Below are 18,520 nucleotides of genomic sequence, written 5' to 3' on the forward strand. Positions count from 1 at the left end.
AGTTAGATCCTTCTACGTCGAGTTTAAGGGGGGATGTAAATTTGTTTTTCTCCAAATATAGTCATGTGGGGTATCAAATGAAAGGTATCGATTAGTACTTTGCGAAGCCGGTCTTGGTTTTGACATTTGTCGGAGGGGTGGGGAGTACGGGGAGTCAAAATTGATCATTTCTTCCACGGACCCATTCTCAGAAACTACCCAACCAAAAAATCTGAAAAAAATCAAGAGGTTGCCACTATATGGTGCCTAGGCTAAAAAATATTAAAATAAGGTTAATATACACTACACTATACTATATACTATAATTTTCAGTAATTGGTTTCCGGTTTCCCGACTTGTATCTTTTGAAGGTTAAGTTCTTCACATTTACTAATAATATTAAACTCCGAGTGTGAAGCGTATGATTTTTTTTTAATTACTTTCTAAAAACTAGAGGGCAGGGGGGATGCATTTTTTAACTATGCACTAATCGCTCCTCACATAGGGAAACACAAAACCTTTCATACCTGAAGCCTCAAGCTTTCAGTTTCCCGACTTGTTTTCATTAATAGAGAGTACTCTCGGTGCGGATATCTGAGCGGTTAGAGCACAAGGTTGTGGTACGGAAGGCTGCAGTTCAAATCTCACTGGTGGTAGTGGTATTTGCATCGTGATATGCCTGACTCAAATCAGGCTAATACATCGGGCGAGCGCCATGCTGACCACATTGCCTCCTCCAAGCTATCATGTAGTGAACCGCTACGGAGTTGAATGAAGTGCTCTAACACACTGATCCAATTCGATTGTTGTGCCAACGATTATTATTATTATTACTCTCGGCTCGGGTGATATCTGGCCTTTTTCACGCCCCTCTATTGAACTCAACCTATTTGTCGGGTTTGATGAAGCTACACCAGAAAATTTTGCTCTATGGAGTATGACATATATGTGCTATATATTATACTATATATACTCACCTTATATGAACCGAGATTCCTTACAGAACATCCCAGCTTTACATTACGTCCAGCGGGTACTGTTACGTTTTCGATAACATCAGTGAATTCCGGCTCTTCAACGACGACTGTAAGGAAAAAAAATATTCAGTTTATCTAGTAGTTTGTAGATTTGCTAAGTGATTTTGGTATACAAAATTTTGTGGTTCTTCCATGTAGGGGGCTTTAGCGGGATAGCTTTGAGCAATGGAAAATGTGAATGCATATGATATCCGAGCCTCACTTTTAATTACCATAGTCAGGAATTTCAAGTTGCACCGTCCCAAATTGGTTCTTAAGCGTAGGTTTGATCTGATAGCCTAGAAGCTTCAGTAGCCCTCCGCAAGTAGAGGTTTCCGAAGGTTCCCTTCCGATCAGATAGTTTTGGCTGCAGACAATTTAATGCTAGCTATCGTAGATGTTTCAAATCTCGTAGCAAAGCTCCTTGAGGTTGGCATCCAATTGCATTTTCTAGTAAGTTGGTACGGGTATTTAAAGGGGCAGAGGTTTTAGTTGACTTTGAGTGAGAAGAAGTTATATCAATCTCTGTTGCAGCGCGCATTCATTCAGCAACAACTGAAGCTATGGTCATAAAATTTAGTGGAACCATGTGGCCTGTGAATCCCTTTACATGCAATAAAAGGATTTAATATTGAGTTTAAGGGAGGCGGTTCACCATACACGTGAAAAACGGATTTTTCTTGTTTATTCTTCTTGGCGACTAACGCCAGTGACTCTGAATGATTGTAGGTAACTCCGCTAGGGCTCCCCAGCAGGACACGCTCATGTATAGAATAAATATGCAGCCAAACTTGTGTTTTGGGTCTTTCGGTAATTTAATATGGTGATTGATGTTTTTCCGTGTCTAGTATTATCTCTTCCTGATCAGGTATAGAAGAGTGAACTTCGTAAGCATCTTACAGAGCCGCTCGTATACCAACGTTTAGATTAGAAGATAAAGGAAAAAATGTAAATTTAATGCATCTCAGCCTACAGTTACTTTAAAAGCCTAAACTTTCAAAACTGGAATGGACGTCTACTATTGCAATCCCCAGGTACGATAGCTGTAGTAGCTGTGAAGAAGAGTTGTACTTTTGTTACGATGAAATCAGTTTATTTTACAACGAAGCATATTATGCTTGTTGTTATCTGTTGACATATTTGAAAACACATCGGATTGGAGAGTAACGTAACTTCAGTGTACTCGAGCATTTTATAATTGCCAAAGTTAACGTTAATGACGTTTGAAACAAGAGAAGAAGTTTGAATCTCTGAAGTTTAAATGGTCGAAAATTATCTGGATAAATCCTGAGTCCCTTGTGGAATTTGATTGGCTTCTACTCGTAGGATGTGGAATTATCGACAATGGTATCGAAGGCGGCCAGAATATTTACTTTCTTTAATTAGAGTAAAAATTCCACGTACACTACGTCAAGTTCAGAACAGGTGCTTCAGACAAGACCTTGCTCGGACATCTCATTAGGGGTATGGTTTTAGTGCCGGTAATACTGTTTTCTGGAACTTTCACACCCTTGTCATCGGTTCTGCGTAAGTCTTTTCGGTTTAGGCTGATTGGTAACGAATGTCTAATCATAGCGACTACATTGGAGTTAGCAGTAAATTCAGGAGCTGTCCTCTGAATGTTCGTAACAAATGAGGTCAAAGTCGCAAAGGATCATTATTTGATGTTCGTTTACTTTTCGTTTCTGATTCGCCTCTGCGTGTAATGACACTGCAAAGTTGACTCTAGCGAAAAGCAGGAAGGTAAGCAGAATTGTGCTGGACATTTTCGCTAGCTAGACATGTATTCAAAAATAGAAATTTTACAAGATGATACATATTCATCTCGTAACGAGGATTCGATATCCATGGAACACTTCCTAATAAGTGCCCGTTCCCGCGCTTGGTGCTACTTAAACCGCACAATAATAGTGTTAGAGATGTTTTCCGCCGTTATGAGTGAAATCATGGGAGGCACGTTGGAGAACGTGTGGGTGTGGGCTGCAAGATACGGATTCGACATAAATCCAACCAAAACCACAAAGACAATGGCATCAGAATTTCCCCTAACGTGATTAAATGGTCAAAGATTTACACATTTCTCCAATGTAAAGTATGTAATGGAGATTGAAGATAGAATTCAAACTTAAGAAAACCTTCTACGCCTGCCAGGGACCTTGAAAAGGCAATGAGGTCTTGGGGCGGTAATGGTTCTTTGGATGTATGCAGCCATGGTTCATTCCATCCTAATACACGGTTCTATTGTATGGTGGCAGGCGCTGCGCGAGAAGTACAGTGGAAACAAACTTGACAGAATTTGAAGAACGGCGTGTGCAAGTACTACTGTGCCCTTGCAATCTTGCCCGACAGATGCCCTCAATATACTCATACGCCTACTCCTCCTGGACATCTACACTAAATACGCTGCAGCGGGCAATGCTCTGAGGCTACATGAATTTCGATGTTGGACAACTAAGACGGCTATACTAACATACTGTATGAAGTACCTCGGGAACTCTGAGCGATGTGATGGAGCCGTGAATTTTTTTTTTCAAATTCGCACAGTATAGCCGACTATAGAAACATAAAGGAGGTTGGATTAGTCAGGCGGGACTCTGTTGGAAATTGTTCGCACTACTTAACAGCGCCTGACTTCAAATGGCAAATGCTCACCACATGTATCAGTCGGGAAGAATTTGGCTCTTCTTAATAAGACGCGATTGTGAGAGCAAATGCGTACAGAGTTAGGGTGTTTTGCTGAGGGCCCTCGCATATATGGGACTATGCCACCGAACTCGGCATACCCTATTTTGCACATTCCAAGATTGCGCACAGGAGGCCTCATGCACCTTCTTATGATTGTTCAGCTCTAACTAGAACCAAACTGCGGACACTAGGTAGACAAAGACACTAGGTAAACAAACCTCAAAGAAATCTCTAGTTGTATATTGAGGGATCATTTATCCCCCGTAAATGCTACGCGCTGGATTTGAAGATCTGGGCCGGGTAGATTCTGCTCCCCTTGATCTTCACACAAGCAATCATGGTATTAGGAGTTTAAGAAGTCAAAGTGGTGTAAAATAGCACTATCTAAATGACACAAACTCTGAATAATCTGCCCGAAAATACTGATGAGCACCCGACTGTCACCAAAAATGCCTCTGTCTCCAGCGTGGGGGAAGTGTTTGGTCATTACGAAGGATGTCATCAGATCTGGTTGATTAAAAATACATATAAGCGAATCGATGAACGTAAGAAGTTGGTAAAATACGAGAAACGTACTGGGCATACGTTTTGACAAAACGAAATTCCACCATTGTGTTGAGGAGGGAATCAAAAGCTGGTAATGCGTCCACTATGGCATACTGTACTAGAGAAGGGCTTGCAAGTGGTCGTAAACCCACGACTATAAGCTACCGAAGAATTAGAAGGAACGCTCCCCCACGTTATCCAATCATGTAGATTCCGGTTAAATATGATATTGCCTCTTCTGAGTGACATGGCATGACGATACGCATGAAGTAATATGTTGGTGCAGATGGCTTCTCCGAACAGAAGCAGAACCACGTTCACCATCAATGCGCTCAAGCGCAACAAACCCGTGTGTTTCTGCTGTGTCTGCGTAGTTGTGCGTGATTGGATCGGAATGCTGATTAAAATTCCGAAGATGATACCCAGATCTAGTTCAATAACCTACAAGCAGCTATCGTGAAAGTAATATCCATCCTGAAACGCATCAAAGAACATCTCGAAAGATTAATTGACAGAGAGCAGGCAGCACTTCACCGGAGTACTTCTGCCCGACACCATATCGAGCGGAAGACTGCGTCTTCGAAAGGGGCCCCATGCCCGTAAATATGTCCATTAGAAATCGGAAATGGTAGTAACACATTAGGATGGAGAGCACTTCTCTACTAGCTACACCATGAAGTGTAATGCATAATCTTACGATTGTCATCGATGGGCACGCGTTAGTACAATAGAGAAGAAAGGCAGATTTCTCGGAAAGTTCTAGGGTAAACAAAATACATTGTCAGAAATAGACCACGATAGTACATAAGTCAGTTATACGCACACTTTTAAAAATTATTGGCAATAATATATGTATATACCAAACAGGTTTATCATCATAAACGTCGTTAGCAGTCTGGCCCTCCGAAATTTTCCAGTGAGTATTTAAACCGGTGAAGTGACTATGAGGGTTGTTTGTCCTTTTGCAATCTGCGGGACTATAGTGCACTTTATAGAAATGAGGGCCTGAATCACGATCCTTGGGAGGTACAACAAATCTACAGTTCGAATTGAGGAAACAATCCAGATGATCACAATTAGCATTAGAGAAGCTTTCGATAAAAGCTGCCCACTCAATATCAAAGAATGGTAGAACAACATAGTGAAATGACAAAGGTACTTCGAGCTCGAAAATATGATCCAAGCGCTGGCTGGAATCAGAACAAGGAGGCTCAGAAGGCTCCAAGGAAGAGCATAAAGTCGGCTAAATGGTCGTCATGGAGACGCTTTTGCGATGGGGCTAACTCTCTCACTATCAAAGTGGAAGCGAATTCTTTTCAAAGAACGTAGCCAGCATTTGGGTTCACAGAAAAGGCAAACCATTTGTTTGAAGTGCACGTCCGAGGCGGCATCCAAAACCTAAACTCAGGGCCGACAGGAGCATATAACCCCCCGAGAGACTATCTCCACTTCCACATAGTGATCGTTGGGAGTTCTTCACCTGAAAACGGGACAAATTGTATCAACTGGTCCTTCAGGTTGGGGGTTGGGCGGGGCTGATAACTCTACATTAAAAGCACCTTGTTACGAAGCCACAAAACAGCCCCAAAATGGGCGGATTTTAGAACGACGAACCCGGCAACGAAAACGGTCTAACGATTTGCGTCAAGTAGTCAAGTCAAGTAGGTACCGAGCCTGTGTTTGGGCAACTCTTACAGTTTACATAACAACACAAATGGTAGTCGACTGCAGGGAGTACCTGGTTTGGGCGGAAAACGGTCCACAAACATACATGGGTCTCAACTAAATGGACCACGCGTTGATCAAACGACGCCACTTCTCTGCCCTGATTAATGTCAGAACATATAGGGAGGCCAATATAGGCTCGGTTCACTATTGCGTTACTCCGGGGTAGAATTACAACAATGCCTAGAATCCCCTCTGGCAATCAGGTGGGAGTGAAAATTGAAGCCATCCACAACAAAGCCCTCCGTAACAACTGTGAGGGAGAAATGTATGCCGCGAACAAAGGCCCTGGAGATGAAGCATTAACAAATGATCTTCACAACCACTTGAAGAAAGTTGTCATTGATACGACCAAAAACATACTTGGTGGAGAAATCTGGTTTTCGACAGAATATTCGAGCGATGGGCTGAGTATTTTGATGAACTGAATATCGGCGAGTTGGAGGTCCCGCCAACTGAAGACGACGGACAAATACTACCACTACCAAGCATTGAAGAAACAGTCCCTGCAATTCATCGGCTTAAAAACCATAAGTCGTCAGGACTCGATGGAAATAAAGCTTAATTCGTTAAACGTGGAGGCAACCAATTACACCAAGCGGTTCATCAATTTATGCTCAAGATGTGAGACAACCGGCAACGAGGCATTATCTGTCCCATACATAAACAAGTCGGGAACCGGAAGCTAGACGCTTCAGGTATGAAAGGTTTTGTGTATTTCTTTTATAAAGAGATTTGAGTGTGTATTTGTCCCATTAGTATGTAGCACGTAAAATATGCATATATTATGTGAAAATATCCACTTTCAAGTGATATGTTATTGACATTCATAGTCTTGAATTTGCAGAAGAGCGTTAATTTTGACCTAGTATAACTTTTTTTATAATAGTGCGATTTTCACCAAATTTGGCAAGATCATGGTCTATGCTGTAGCCTACATTGCTGCACAATTTTGTGATTCTAGGGTGAACTTAAGGGGGGTTTTCCTGTCAATTACTAAAAATTACAGTAATATACTATTATTAACTTGATTTGAACAGGTATCGGTATGGAGGGTATGTCGGAGCCTAGGCACTATATAGTGGCAGCCCCTTGATTTTTTCAGATTTGTCGGTTCTGAGAATTAGCTGAGATTGGGTTCGTTAAAAAAATGATCACTTTGAACCCCCGCACTCCCCACCTTTACAACAAATGCCAAAACTAAAAACGGCTTCGAAAAGTAACCGAGACCTTTCATTTGATACCCCACATGACTACATTTGATGAAAAAAAAAATGTACACCCCCCTTTTGCATGTATGGGGACCCCCCCCCTCGACGAATTTAAGAGGGGTCCCCATACATGCAAAAGGGAGTTGTACATTTTTTTTTTCTTCAAATATAGTCATGTGGGGTATCAAATTAAAGGTATCGGTTAGTACCGCTCTTAGTTTAGACATTTCTCGAAAAGATGGGGAGTGCGGGGGGTTGAAAGTGATCATTTCTCTAACGAACCCGTTCTCAGAAACTACTTAACCGAAAAATCTGGAAAAAGTCAAGAGCCTGCCACTGTATGGAGCTTAGGCCCTCCCTCCATACCGATACCTGTTCAAATAAAGTCAATAATAGCACATTACTATAATTTTTAGTAATTGGCAGGAAGATTCCCTTAAGTTCCTCCTAGAATCACGAAATTTAGCAGCAATGTAGACTACAGAATTGAGCATGATCCTACCGAGTTTGGTGAAAATCGTACTATTACTAACAAAGTAATAGGTCAAAGCTGTCGCTTCTGCGCAAATTCAAGACTTTGAATGTCAATACCACTTGAAAGTGGATGTTCTCACATAATATATGCATATATTACGTGCAACATACTAATGGGACAAATGCACACTCAAATGTCTTTATAAAAGAAATACACAAAACCTTTCATAACTGAAGCGTCTAGCTTCCGGTTGTTAAACCTGGCCCCAGAAAAGTGGTTCGTGATGCAGATGTTAATGCCAGAGGCACCATTCTTTTCAAGACCACTTAACTACTGGCCTATGCGGACGATATTAACATTATGCGAAAAACAGCCCCAAATGTACAGAAATCGAAGTACGTGGTGGAGAAATCACCACCCAAAACAAGAGAACCAACAGAACAGAGAAAAATGAAAATAGGAGACTACATCTTCGACACCGTGAATCATTTCTCCTATCTAAGGTGGAAAATCACAACCGATAACAGCTATGATGATGAAATCCGCGCATGTTGGTTGGCTACCAACAGCGGTTATTTCAGCTCACAAAACTGTTTCACTCAAAACGTCTCACCCTAGGGCCAAAGTTCTTACTGATCTTGCCAGTCCTTATATACTAGAGACCTGCGTTCTTAGCAAGAAAATTTGCTAATTCGTATCGATGAGATGAAGGACTAGTTAAGTGTATTAGAAATGTTAAGTAAGGTAGTTACACGGTACGCATCTTATTAAAAGCGGAAATCCAGCCGGTATAAATAGTTAAGTAATTATGAGTACATCTCGTCTCCAAGCCAACGTGGAAGCACCATATCAACGAACAATATCAGTAATCATGCAAATTGACCTAGTGCTGAAGGGCTGTGATAAGTAAGACTTGGGGCCTTTCGCCACAACGGATTCTTTGGATGTATACATCCATAGTAAAACCTATTTTGACATAGATCCAAAGGCTCAGTTCATCATCGTCAACGGCGCAGCAAACGGTATCCGGTCTAGGCCTGCCTTAATAAGGAACTCCAAACATCCCGGTTTTGCGCCGAGGTCCACCAATTCGATATCCCTAAAAGCTGTCTGGCGTCCTGACCTACGCCATCGCTCCATCTTAGGCAGGGTCTGCCTCGTCTTCTTTTTCTACCATAGATATTGCCCTTATAGACTTTCCGGGTGGGATCATCCTCATCCATACGGATTAAGTGACCCGCCCACCGTAACCTATTGAGTCGGATTTTGTCCACAACCTGACGGTCATGGTATCGCTCATAGATTTCGTCATTGTGTAGGCTACGGAATCGTCCATCCTCATGTAGGGGGCCAAAAATTCTTTGGAGGATTCTTCTCTCGAACGCGGCCAAGAGTTCGCAATTTTTCTTGCTAAGAACCAAGTTTCCGAGGAATACATGAGGACTGGCAAGATCATTGTCTTGTACAGTAAGAGCTTTGACCTTATGGTGAGACGTTTCGAGCGGAACAGTCTTTATAAGCTGAAATAGGCTCTGTTGGCTGACAACAACCGTAAGCTCATCGTAGCTGTTATCGGTTGTGGTTTTCGACCCTAGATAGGAGAAATTGTCAACAGTCTCAAAGTTGTATTCTCCTATCCTTATTCTTCTTCGTGTTTGACCAGTGGGGTTTGATGTTGTTGGTTGATTCGCCTTCGGTGCTGACGTTGCCACTATATATTTTGTCTTGCCTTCATTGATGTGCAGGCCAAAATCTCGCGCCGCCTGCTCGATCTGGATGAAGGCAGTTTGTACGTCTCACTTGCCTAAGTATTATTGGAACAATGACACCAACATGGCACTCGAAGCTCTCCTAAATCTACTCATCATTCATTTGAAAGTGAAACGGAAAGCAGCTAACCAGGCATATAAGCTATGTCGGTGCGATATATGATTCCAGATTTGTCTTTGAAAAGTCATTCTCCGTCGTAATCAATAAGAGAGAAGAATGGTCGATAAATGACTACGAGTTTTTTGGGATCAAAAACATAATAACCGTTACCGATGGATCAGTCATGGAAAGCGGATCGGCCGGACGGGTGCTCTTGGGAAGTCTGATTATGGAACTGGCCTCAAACTCTCCCACTGACGACCATATTCCAGGCGGAGCAGTTGCGGAATATGTGCGACAAAAAGAGCGAAGTCGCATCATTCGAATCTGTTCTGATGCTCATGCAGTCATAGTGTAACAAGTCAGCTGGTGTAGAGTTACCAACAGTTGCTGCTGAAACGACTTGACGAAATATTTCCGTTGTGAACGCTAGGGTATTTGAGCATCGCTGGTAATGAGCAAAATGACAGACTAGCTGATCAAAATTGGGCATCCGGGCATCTACTGTCTATTTTCTGTTAAGAAGTGGGACATGAAAATTCTAATAAGGTTTTTACAGGACACTGCTCCTTAAATTACAACCTGGAAAAAAATCCGTATTATGTTCCTCTGCAGGATTTTATCCGAATCGTAAAAACCTGTGGACGCCGCAGACCAATAAAAAGGCGATTTTAAGGAATAGTACAATGGACATTACAATGACCCTGAATGATCGCAGCCGCGGCTTCCCCACTAAATTATGTAGACTAACTAGCAAAGGTTTCCCTGTAGTTAGTCAAATACTATCGATAAATAATAGAGAACAGCAACAGCCAGAATGGTGATATCAACGAAGTTAGTTCGACTAAATGTATTTCAGTCAAGCCCTATCATGCTTGGAAATTTCTATGCAGACGCTAATTCAGGACTTCCTTCTCTTCATGTGTTCGCCCATAACTTGACCGTCTATTAAAGTGCATAGATCCTATTTACATACTACAACTTCCACTGCATGCACCACCAATTAACGCTACCAAATGCAGTTATTGATCTATCAACCCGAAAACACGAAACCATTAATTTGATAAACCAAATCATTGCTCTTTCACTGACAATGTTTTCCGCATATTTTATAATTATGTTCTCTACAATTTAATTCAACCGTTAATGACTAATTTGAGTAATTCCCGCCAAGATATTGAGTTCTCCATTGGACCAGCTAATTTGCAAATAACAACACGAGACAAAGTCTGTGATATGATGATATTTTGTCATTAATTGCGGTTGTTTGGAATCACCCAACTCCGGTAATAAACACCGCAAACATGATGACAAAATGATGGGTACCAGCAAGGTGTTTGCAGGGGCGGCATGAAATTTTCTGGTAGACCGAGGGTGTCTTCCAGTCGAGATGAGGAAATGTTTGTGCAAATTTCAGAAGCACGAAAAAGGCTTCGAACGGGCTGTCCCCTCATCCCCTTTTAATCTTTTGATTTTAATTGCAAGTGGTAGGAATTGGGCGACATAGTCCTTTATCCTTGTGTGTGTCTCCGTAGCAGATTATTTGATGTGTAAATTAGTTCCGTCGTTATTCGGGAGTACTTTCTATGGTCGTCGATACATAAACCACTAAATACAGTTGAGAGGTACTTTGGAGATGCCAACTCGCATCCTCCCATATACCTATAAGTCTATGTTGTATGGAGGTGGTTGCACATCAAATTCACATAGTGGTGGAGGAAATGGTTGAGGGTGGGTTGGAGTCAGATTGGGTATTGGCGAATTGGTAACTCAAGGCACAATTTCATCTTGGATAAAGTTTGCTGGCGTTCAGGTCCCTGATTTCGTATTCAGGTCACGTGCAGCGTCAGCTGACCACCATATATGTCACCGAGCTGTATAGTACATTAGTAGGGTCGAATCTACACCCCACCCGCACCCGTTCCGGTGAGTAGACCGGCGCTAGGCATGGGATTTGCTTTCGAAATACGCTCCTTCGAAAAGGTTTAATTTAATTCCGTCGTCAGTGAAAATTGTCCTTAAAGCAGTTGTCGTTATCGTATTGTCATCGAACGAGGTCTGGTTACGACCTTTTCAGAGCGTACTCTGGCTGACTGGAGTCTTCATTGACAGCGACTAGGATCTCATTAAGAATACTTTGTGGAAGTTGTGACTTGAAATCTGATTCTACGTCTGGAATTAAAACGATGTGCCGGCTTCGAGGGCTACGGGAAGTGAAACGAAGTTAGAGCAACCATAATCACCATTGCACGTCGTTGTTTTTATTATTGGAAAAGTGACTTTTATTTTATAGGTCATGGCTGAGTTGGGATAATGGCGGGAGGAAATTCGTGTTCCACAATTGTCCATGGCACAAAGGACCATTCAGTTTCCTAGTGCGGAGTTGCTGACTTCATTTGCGGCATATAGAACTAGGTGTGGATTTAGTCATAGAGAGGAATTAGTTTGATTTCTAAGCACCTGGTGCAGATTTGGGAAGTTCTATAATTGGATTAAGTGAAATTTGAAAACAGTACTAAACAATTTTCGAGAGCCATTGCTTATAATGAGAGTATAGGTAAATTCATATCATATCATAATTAAAATCAGAAGGTACCACGATGAAATATGAATTGATAGATACTCCTACTATTCTGGCTTTTCAAAATCCATGGAAAACGAGAAGCAAAAAGGAGCTGTGCATTTTAAATGAGCTGAAGATATTCGCCTAAGATTTTAATTGGAATGTTTCGTTTGCACTTTCTGACCATAGAAAGAACACCGGACAGTTCAATTTAGTTCATGAAGCGACCCGGCATGTAAAATTTGCTTGGAATAATTTATTGATGAATGGTATATGGTGTGTTGAGTATAGCATTTACGAATGCGACAAATACATACCAAATAGCAAACTTTGACCTTCTACAACTTCGTTAACAATATGTTGATTTCTTTCAAACTCCAGAACTATGCTTGAAGCCTAGCTTTTATATAGATGCGCCATAGTGAACATTTTTCAAATTTCTGGTTGGACAGGTTATGTCTTGATGTACACATTGTGAGTCCTCACTCTCCTACGTTTTACTCATTATCAAAAATAGGACCAGTTTCGAAAAGTAATGATTGAGCCTCGACACGCTCATGGAATGTAGGTAAAAGCATCAGCTCCGAGGAGCCCAGGAAACGTTGCAAGACGTCGTTTTGACTCCTAAGACCTTGACTGTTGTAGTAAAAGCAAGAGAAGCAGAATCGACCCGGCTTAGACCTTCAGAGTCCACCCATAACATTCAAGAAGGAAAGCAGTACTGCCACCCTGCAGCTAGAAATATCTCGTAGGTCCTCACAGAATGGTTCATCTAGTGTCAGCAACATGGCTCTAGCTAGAGTTTTTCTTCCTAGCTTCAGCAGTGTGAATTGTAGGGTATGCTGAATGTAGCGACATAGTCCCCTATAGGCCAGTGTCCCATGCAGACCGCCATAATCCTGTATGTATTTGCACGCATCTGGAACAAGAGTTCTCGCGACCGGGTTTTATTGTAAGTGGGAGAAATTCTCCTTCAATTGTCGCAGGTAATCAGCTTCTTTGACCTGAGGAACGTGGCTGCTAAGGAGTGCGAGTATATCCTTTATCAGTCGCCAGCCTGGCATAGACTGTGCCTCCTGAAGACCAAGACTAGAGCCCCGCCTGTCCAGTCCCTCAGCCCGCTCGTTCCCATTTAGGCTTCTATGACCGGGAACCTAGAGAAAGATGATCTTGAATGTGCCGCCCAGACTATTCAGCGCATTCTTTTACTCCTCCATCACCATGGAGGATGTCGCCAATGAGTACAAGGCATTAATCGCCGCTTGGTTGTTGGTGGGTATAGCTATGTTGCGCTTGAGGCTCAGATTATACCCCAGCCAGCCATCGGCAGGTTTCCAGTATCGCCAGTAATTTCGTTGGGAATGTACTGGCGAATCTTGAGATGCCGTAAGACCCTACTGCACTGTGTGTATTCCAGAAAACTCCTCGACTCCAGATCATCTTTAATATATCGGTGAAGATGCCTTGCCTTGTAACACGACACAGGTCTTCCACTTTGCCCAGATTAGAAGGTCCACAGCATAGTTTCTCATGGAGATCGACTTGCGCACTTTATGGAAAATGCCCAGAACTCCCAAGGAACGTCGTCTATTGCCGTAGGACTTTGCTGTCCAACATTCAGACTAACGAATTCTGATAGCACTGCACGCCACAGCGTGTCCAGGAGGACATTCACCTCAAGAGCATCTGCCGGTCACGACCGCAGTGGGGCACTGAGGTAGGGGGACGGTAGCACCTATACAAGCGGTTTTTTGAATCCTATTAAGCTTTGTTCCATTGTATTTTTTCCTCAATGGCTGACATCGCACGATAAAACCTTATGTTAGGATGGGACGTACCATGGCTATGTACACCTATCTTCGGCCGGAGACCCCAGAGATCCTCTTGTAGCAGTAAAAGAATACCCATTCCCTCTTGAACCTCAGTTCTATGCTCAATCTCTAATTTAGTTTCGGTTCCAGGATCACACCTTGATACTTTACATTGCAGGACAGAACCAATCTTTGTTCATTTAGCCCAGGAAGATGGAGGAGAGTATCAACGTCGTTTTGGTAGGATTTTTACTCATTTTGCATCCCGCGGCCTACAGTTACACCTTTCCCAACCCACCTTCCATAATCACTGACACCAATTTCACCACCTTCACCCTACAACCTGGGCACCGGAGAGGTGGTCCCACTCTGCAGGTCAGATCACCTCGAATCATCCTAGTTCTTAACATGGATATTATCCAATGAGGCTTCCTTGATGTCATTGATACTAGCGCTGTTGAATGTTACTCTATATCCAAGAAAGCAGCTTGAGTGTAATGTTGGCACTGTAGTTGCCGCCCGACCTTGCTAATTACGTCGTGTAGAGTAGTTTCTAATGATTTGCCCTTGACGTAGGCATGCTGAGATTTAAAAACGAGCTGTCTCTAAATTATCGTCCTTAAGTGAATGTCCAGGACGCTCCAGAGTCTTCAACACGGCCTGCCCGATCGCACGTCCATAGAGATACAGTTTTGGAAAATCTCAAGCAGCTACAGCACAACCCCTTCTTGCTACTTTTGCGGAGATTTATATACGGGGAAACTGTTTATAGAATAAATGATTTTGTCCTCGGTAATTACCGATTTGCTAGTCTCACATGACTAGGGCAAGCAGGGCTCCGGCTTGTTGGTGGGGAAGCTCTATAGTTTTATCAGAAAATTCCATCCAGGAGCCTTCCGATTTTTTTTAGGATGAGCTCCTATGTTCTTTGGACAAAATCTCGCAGATTCGCTGGTGCTTTCAACGTTCTGTCAATAAACAGTACTGCCTCTTATAGCAGATTTTGATGACATCGCTTATCAGCTTCCTGAGGGTAGACAGATCTTCATTCCACAACGGTGGCAATGTTTTCTTGCTAAATTTTGCAGGGAATGAGACTTTGAAAGCAGTTTTGAATTATTTTTCGAGAGCCCCAACCTTTGACTCTAGTTGGTCTATTGTGCCAGTTTGTCTCATCAATTTACGCACCGGAGAGTTTATTTATTCATGATAACTGACCAAACCTCCTTCAGTCGAATCTACTTGGGTGGCTAAAAGAGGCGAGATCTAGACTGAAAAGTATCCAACTGTAATCTGAGAAGGATCCGTGGTCAGACACTCTCCAGTTCACCACCATAAGAGTCCCCTTCCCGATTACTAGGATTATATCCAAGACCTCCTCCCAACTGTCACATTTACCCGAGCTGAAAAATGAAATTTTCTTTTACTGCCCCTGTTACACTCCGACAGATTTGCGTTAATGATAAAATCAAATAATGGTCACACGGTCATATACTGCGAAAAGAAATGTATACGCCCTTTCGGATGTATGGGGAGCCCTCTTAGGTTTCACAGAGGATTACGCCATTGTTATACGTAAAGAAATTTACAGACCACACCTGTCTACCTGTTCGTGGCAATGGGTTCAAGCGTTTCCGAGTACGTCGAGTGTGACAGGGCTTTGAATCGATTTTAATAAGGTTAAATCTTAAAAAGGGTAAACAATTCGAAATGCATTGTAGCCAATATTATTAATTCTAGCAATTGCTAAAAATTTTTTGAAACCTGCCAGACCACCCTCTTAAACTGATCATTCTTCAAAGCGTCGTAAAATTAGTGAGCTGTCATAAAGTGTATCCAGAGTGGATTTTACACTATTTGAAAACTCTTTGCCCGTTTTCAGGTTTTATGTAAAACAGAACCTTATTAAAATCGGTTTACTGTCTGCCTGTCCATTACACGAATTTTTTCGGAGACTGTAGCAGCGATTGACAAAAAATTTTTTGGAAAGGTGGGAACGAACGAACAGTTGCACATGCAGTGAGTTACAGCCTTTTACGTCGAATTTAAGGGGGGTCCCCATACATGAAAAAGGGGGGCGTACGTATACTCATGTGAGGCATCAAATGAAAGGTCTCGGTTAGTACTTTCCGAAGCTGGTCTTAATTTTGACATTTGTTGGAAAGGCGGGGAGTTCAGGGGGTCGAAAAGTGGTCATTTATTTAACGGGGCCATTCTCAGAATCTGAACAAAAATCAAGAGGCTGCTTCAAATAAAGCTATAATAATAAAATTACTATAATTTTCAGAAATCGGCTACTGTTTAGAATATACAGGGTGCGGCAGCATAACTTCCTTTTTTCAAAACTCAATAAAAACTATTGTATGCATCGGAAAATATTTATTTATTTTTTATAATGTAGGTACATGTCTAAAGTTTTTATTTACATTGTTTTGAATATCAAATCTGTTAGGTGACGTCCCCCATTCTCCATACATTGCGTAAACCGATTTCTGGCGTTTGTCATGACTCTTGTTAGCATAGCAGGTGTTGGCAATTTCTTCTTGGATGTTGGTCTTCAAATCTTGCAGGGTTCTTGGACGGTTCACATAAACACGGGATTTCAAAAACCCCATAGAAAAAAATCACAAGGGGACAGATCGGGAGAGCGTGCCGGCCATTCCAAATCGCCTCTAATTGAGATAAGGCGCTCTGGAAAGTGTTCCCTCAAAACAGCCATCGATGCTCTTGAAGTGTGTGCTGTTGCACCGTCTTGTTGGAACCAAGTGTCCCCCAAATCCAAATTTTCTAGCCGTGGGAAAAAAAATGCTGTAGCATGTTTACATACCGGTCCGAATTCACTGTCACTGTAACCTCATTTTCCTCAAGAAACCAGGGACCAATAATTCCAGCTGAGGAAATTGCACACCACACTGTGCCTTTGGGTGAATGCAAAGGCTTTTGATGCAATTCTCGAGGGTTGGTGTCAGCCCAGTAGCGCATGTTTTGTTTGTTAACCGACCCACACAAATGAAAATGGGCTTTATCGCTAAAAAAAACAATAGCACCCTCGGGAATGACATCAAGAAGAAGCTCACACGCGTGCATCCGAGAATTGAAGTCACGTTCTGGAAGTTCCTGCACTATCGCCATCTCGATCGGATAATCCAAGGGCAGATGCGTGTTTGCGCGCAGAACGCCGTGGCGATCGCAACATTGACGCTCTCACTGCTTCAATGTTCTCAGGTGATCTAACGGGCCGGGGGACTCCAGTTTTTCCTTTTATCGCACTTGCAGTTTGTCTGAATGTAGTGACTCATGTAACAATTGATTTGCGGGACGGGTCTGGGACGGGAGCCAACGGGGCTAAATTAAAGCGATTCCGAAATGCACGCTGTGTTGTAATAACCGAACATCCGCTTGAAAAGTAAACCTCAACGGCAAAGGCACGCTCCTCACTATTCCAACGCATGATGGCGACTGAACCGTGTCGGGACAAAACTCTACAGTATCCCCTCTTGAACGAGACCACTAGCGCTCCGCTATGACATCAACTAACTGAGTGGCGCGCATTTTAAAAAAGGAAGTTATGCTGCCGCACCCTGTAGTCAGAATCAGTCTTTTTAAGAAATACAACACATTGTACATTATTTAACGCTTTATCTAGAGTATAATGTTAACTCGGAACAATTGCATGCAAGGTATTAGGCTTGATTGTAAACAACGATGGTAATGAACTCGCGGTAAAATGTATTGAACAAAATCAGTTAAAAATGCATTGCATGAGAAATTGGTTGACATAGCGTTTTTTTTTTGTAATATTCGTACCTATGGTTTTTTAGTCTACTAAGAATTTTACCTGGAAGCAAAACTTGTGTATATAATAAGTGTTCAAATGCAATAAAATTTCAATATGCTTCAAGCACACAAGCCTTTAATTTGTTTAAAGCTTAGGTGAGACTGCCTAAGCACTTGGCCATATTCAGTTTGATTTTTTTTTAGCAAAGTCAACAGCTACAAAACCTCTCTTAAGTTCATCCTAGTACCACAAAGTGCAGCAATGTAGGCTATAATTTGGAACTTGATCCTATCTAAGTTTGGCGTGTTGCGTATAATGGGAAAAATTAACACTCAAATGTCTTTATAAAAGAAATACACAAAACTTTTCACATCTGAAGCGTCTAGCTTCCGGTTTCCCGACTTGTTTGTAGCTATTAGTACAAATAACGCTTTCTGGTAAGATCAATTTTTTGACGTTCTCTCCTCTAATACAAGATAAGAGCATACTGACTGCAGAAACAAAAACAAAGCTGTAGGCAAAATGTGTAAATTTTCATGGTCAGCACCAATTACAGAAGTTGTGATATAGTGAAAGAATTACAGAACCTACAATTCCAAACAGATATAACCCTTTAAGCTTATTGGATGTTCCTTGATTTCGCTCGCAGATAACAAACTGAGCACACAATGCATATGCTAATATGCAGCATTTCTTCTTTTCCCTACCTTTTTAGAACCAAATTCCTACCCCAACATTCACTTATTAAATTTAAATTTTATTATAAGAATTTTGTAATAATACGAAATGAGCGTTAATCACTTACTTTCAAATAGGCTATTATTATATGCATGTTCAACGTTTGTTTCTGGTTGTGCGAAAT

The 18,520-nt window shown here is 41.9% G+C and overlaps 1 protein-coding gene across 2 annotated transcripts in view; it reads right to left on the reverse strand.

The window, feature by feature from the left end:
• Positions 1–18,520, reverse strand: part of LOC119650711 (neurotrimin-like) — a 265,655-nt gene that overhangs the window by 223,029 nt on the left and 24,106 nt on the right. For both annotated transcript variants that reach the window (XM_038053716.1, XM_038053717.1), the window contains one exon: positions 957–1,063. In XM_038053716.1, the coding sequence (XP_037909644.1) occupies positions 957–1,063 (107 nt within the window). The remainder of the gene's footprint in view (positions 1–956; positions 1,064–18,520) is intronic.

The sequence above is a fragment of the Hermetia illucens genome, chromosome 3 (genome assembly GCF_905115235.1).
Source record: "Hermetia illucens chromosome 3, iHerIll2.2.curated.20191125, whole genome shotgun sequence".
NCBI classification, from domain to species: Eukaryota; Metazoa; Arthropoda; class Insecta; order Diptera; family Stratiomyidae; genus Hermetia; species Hermetia illucens.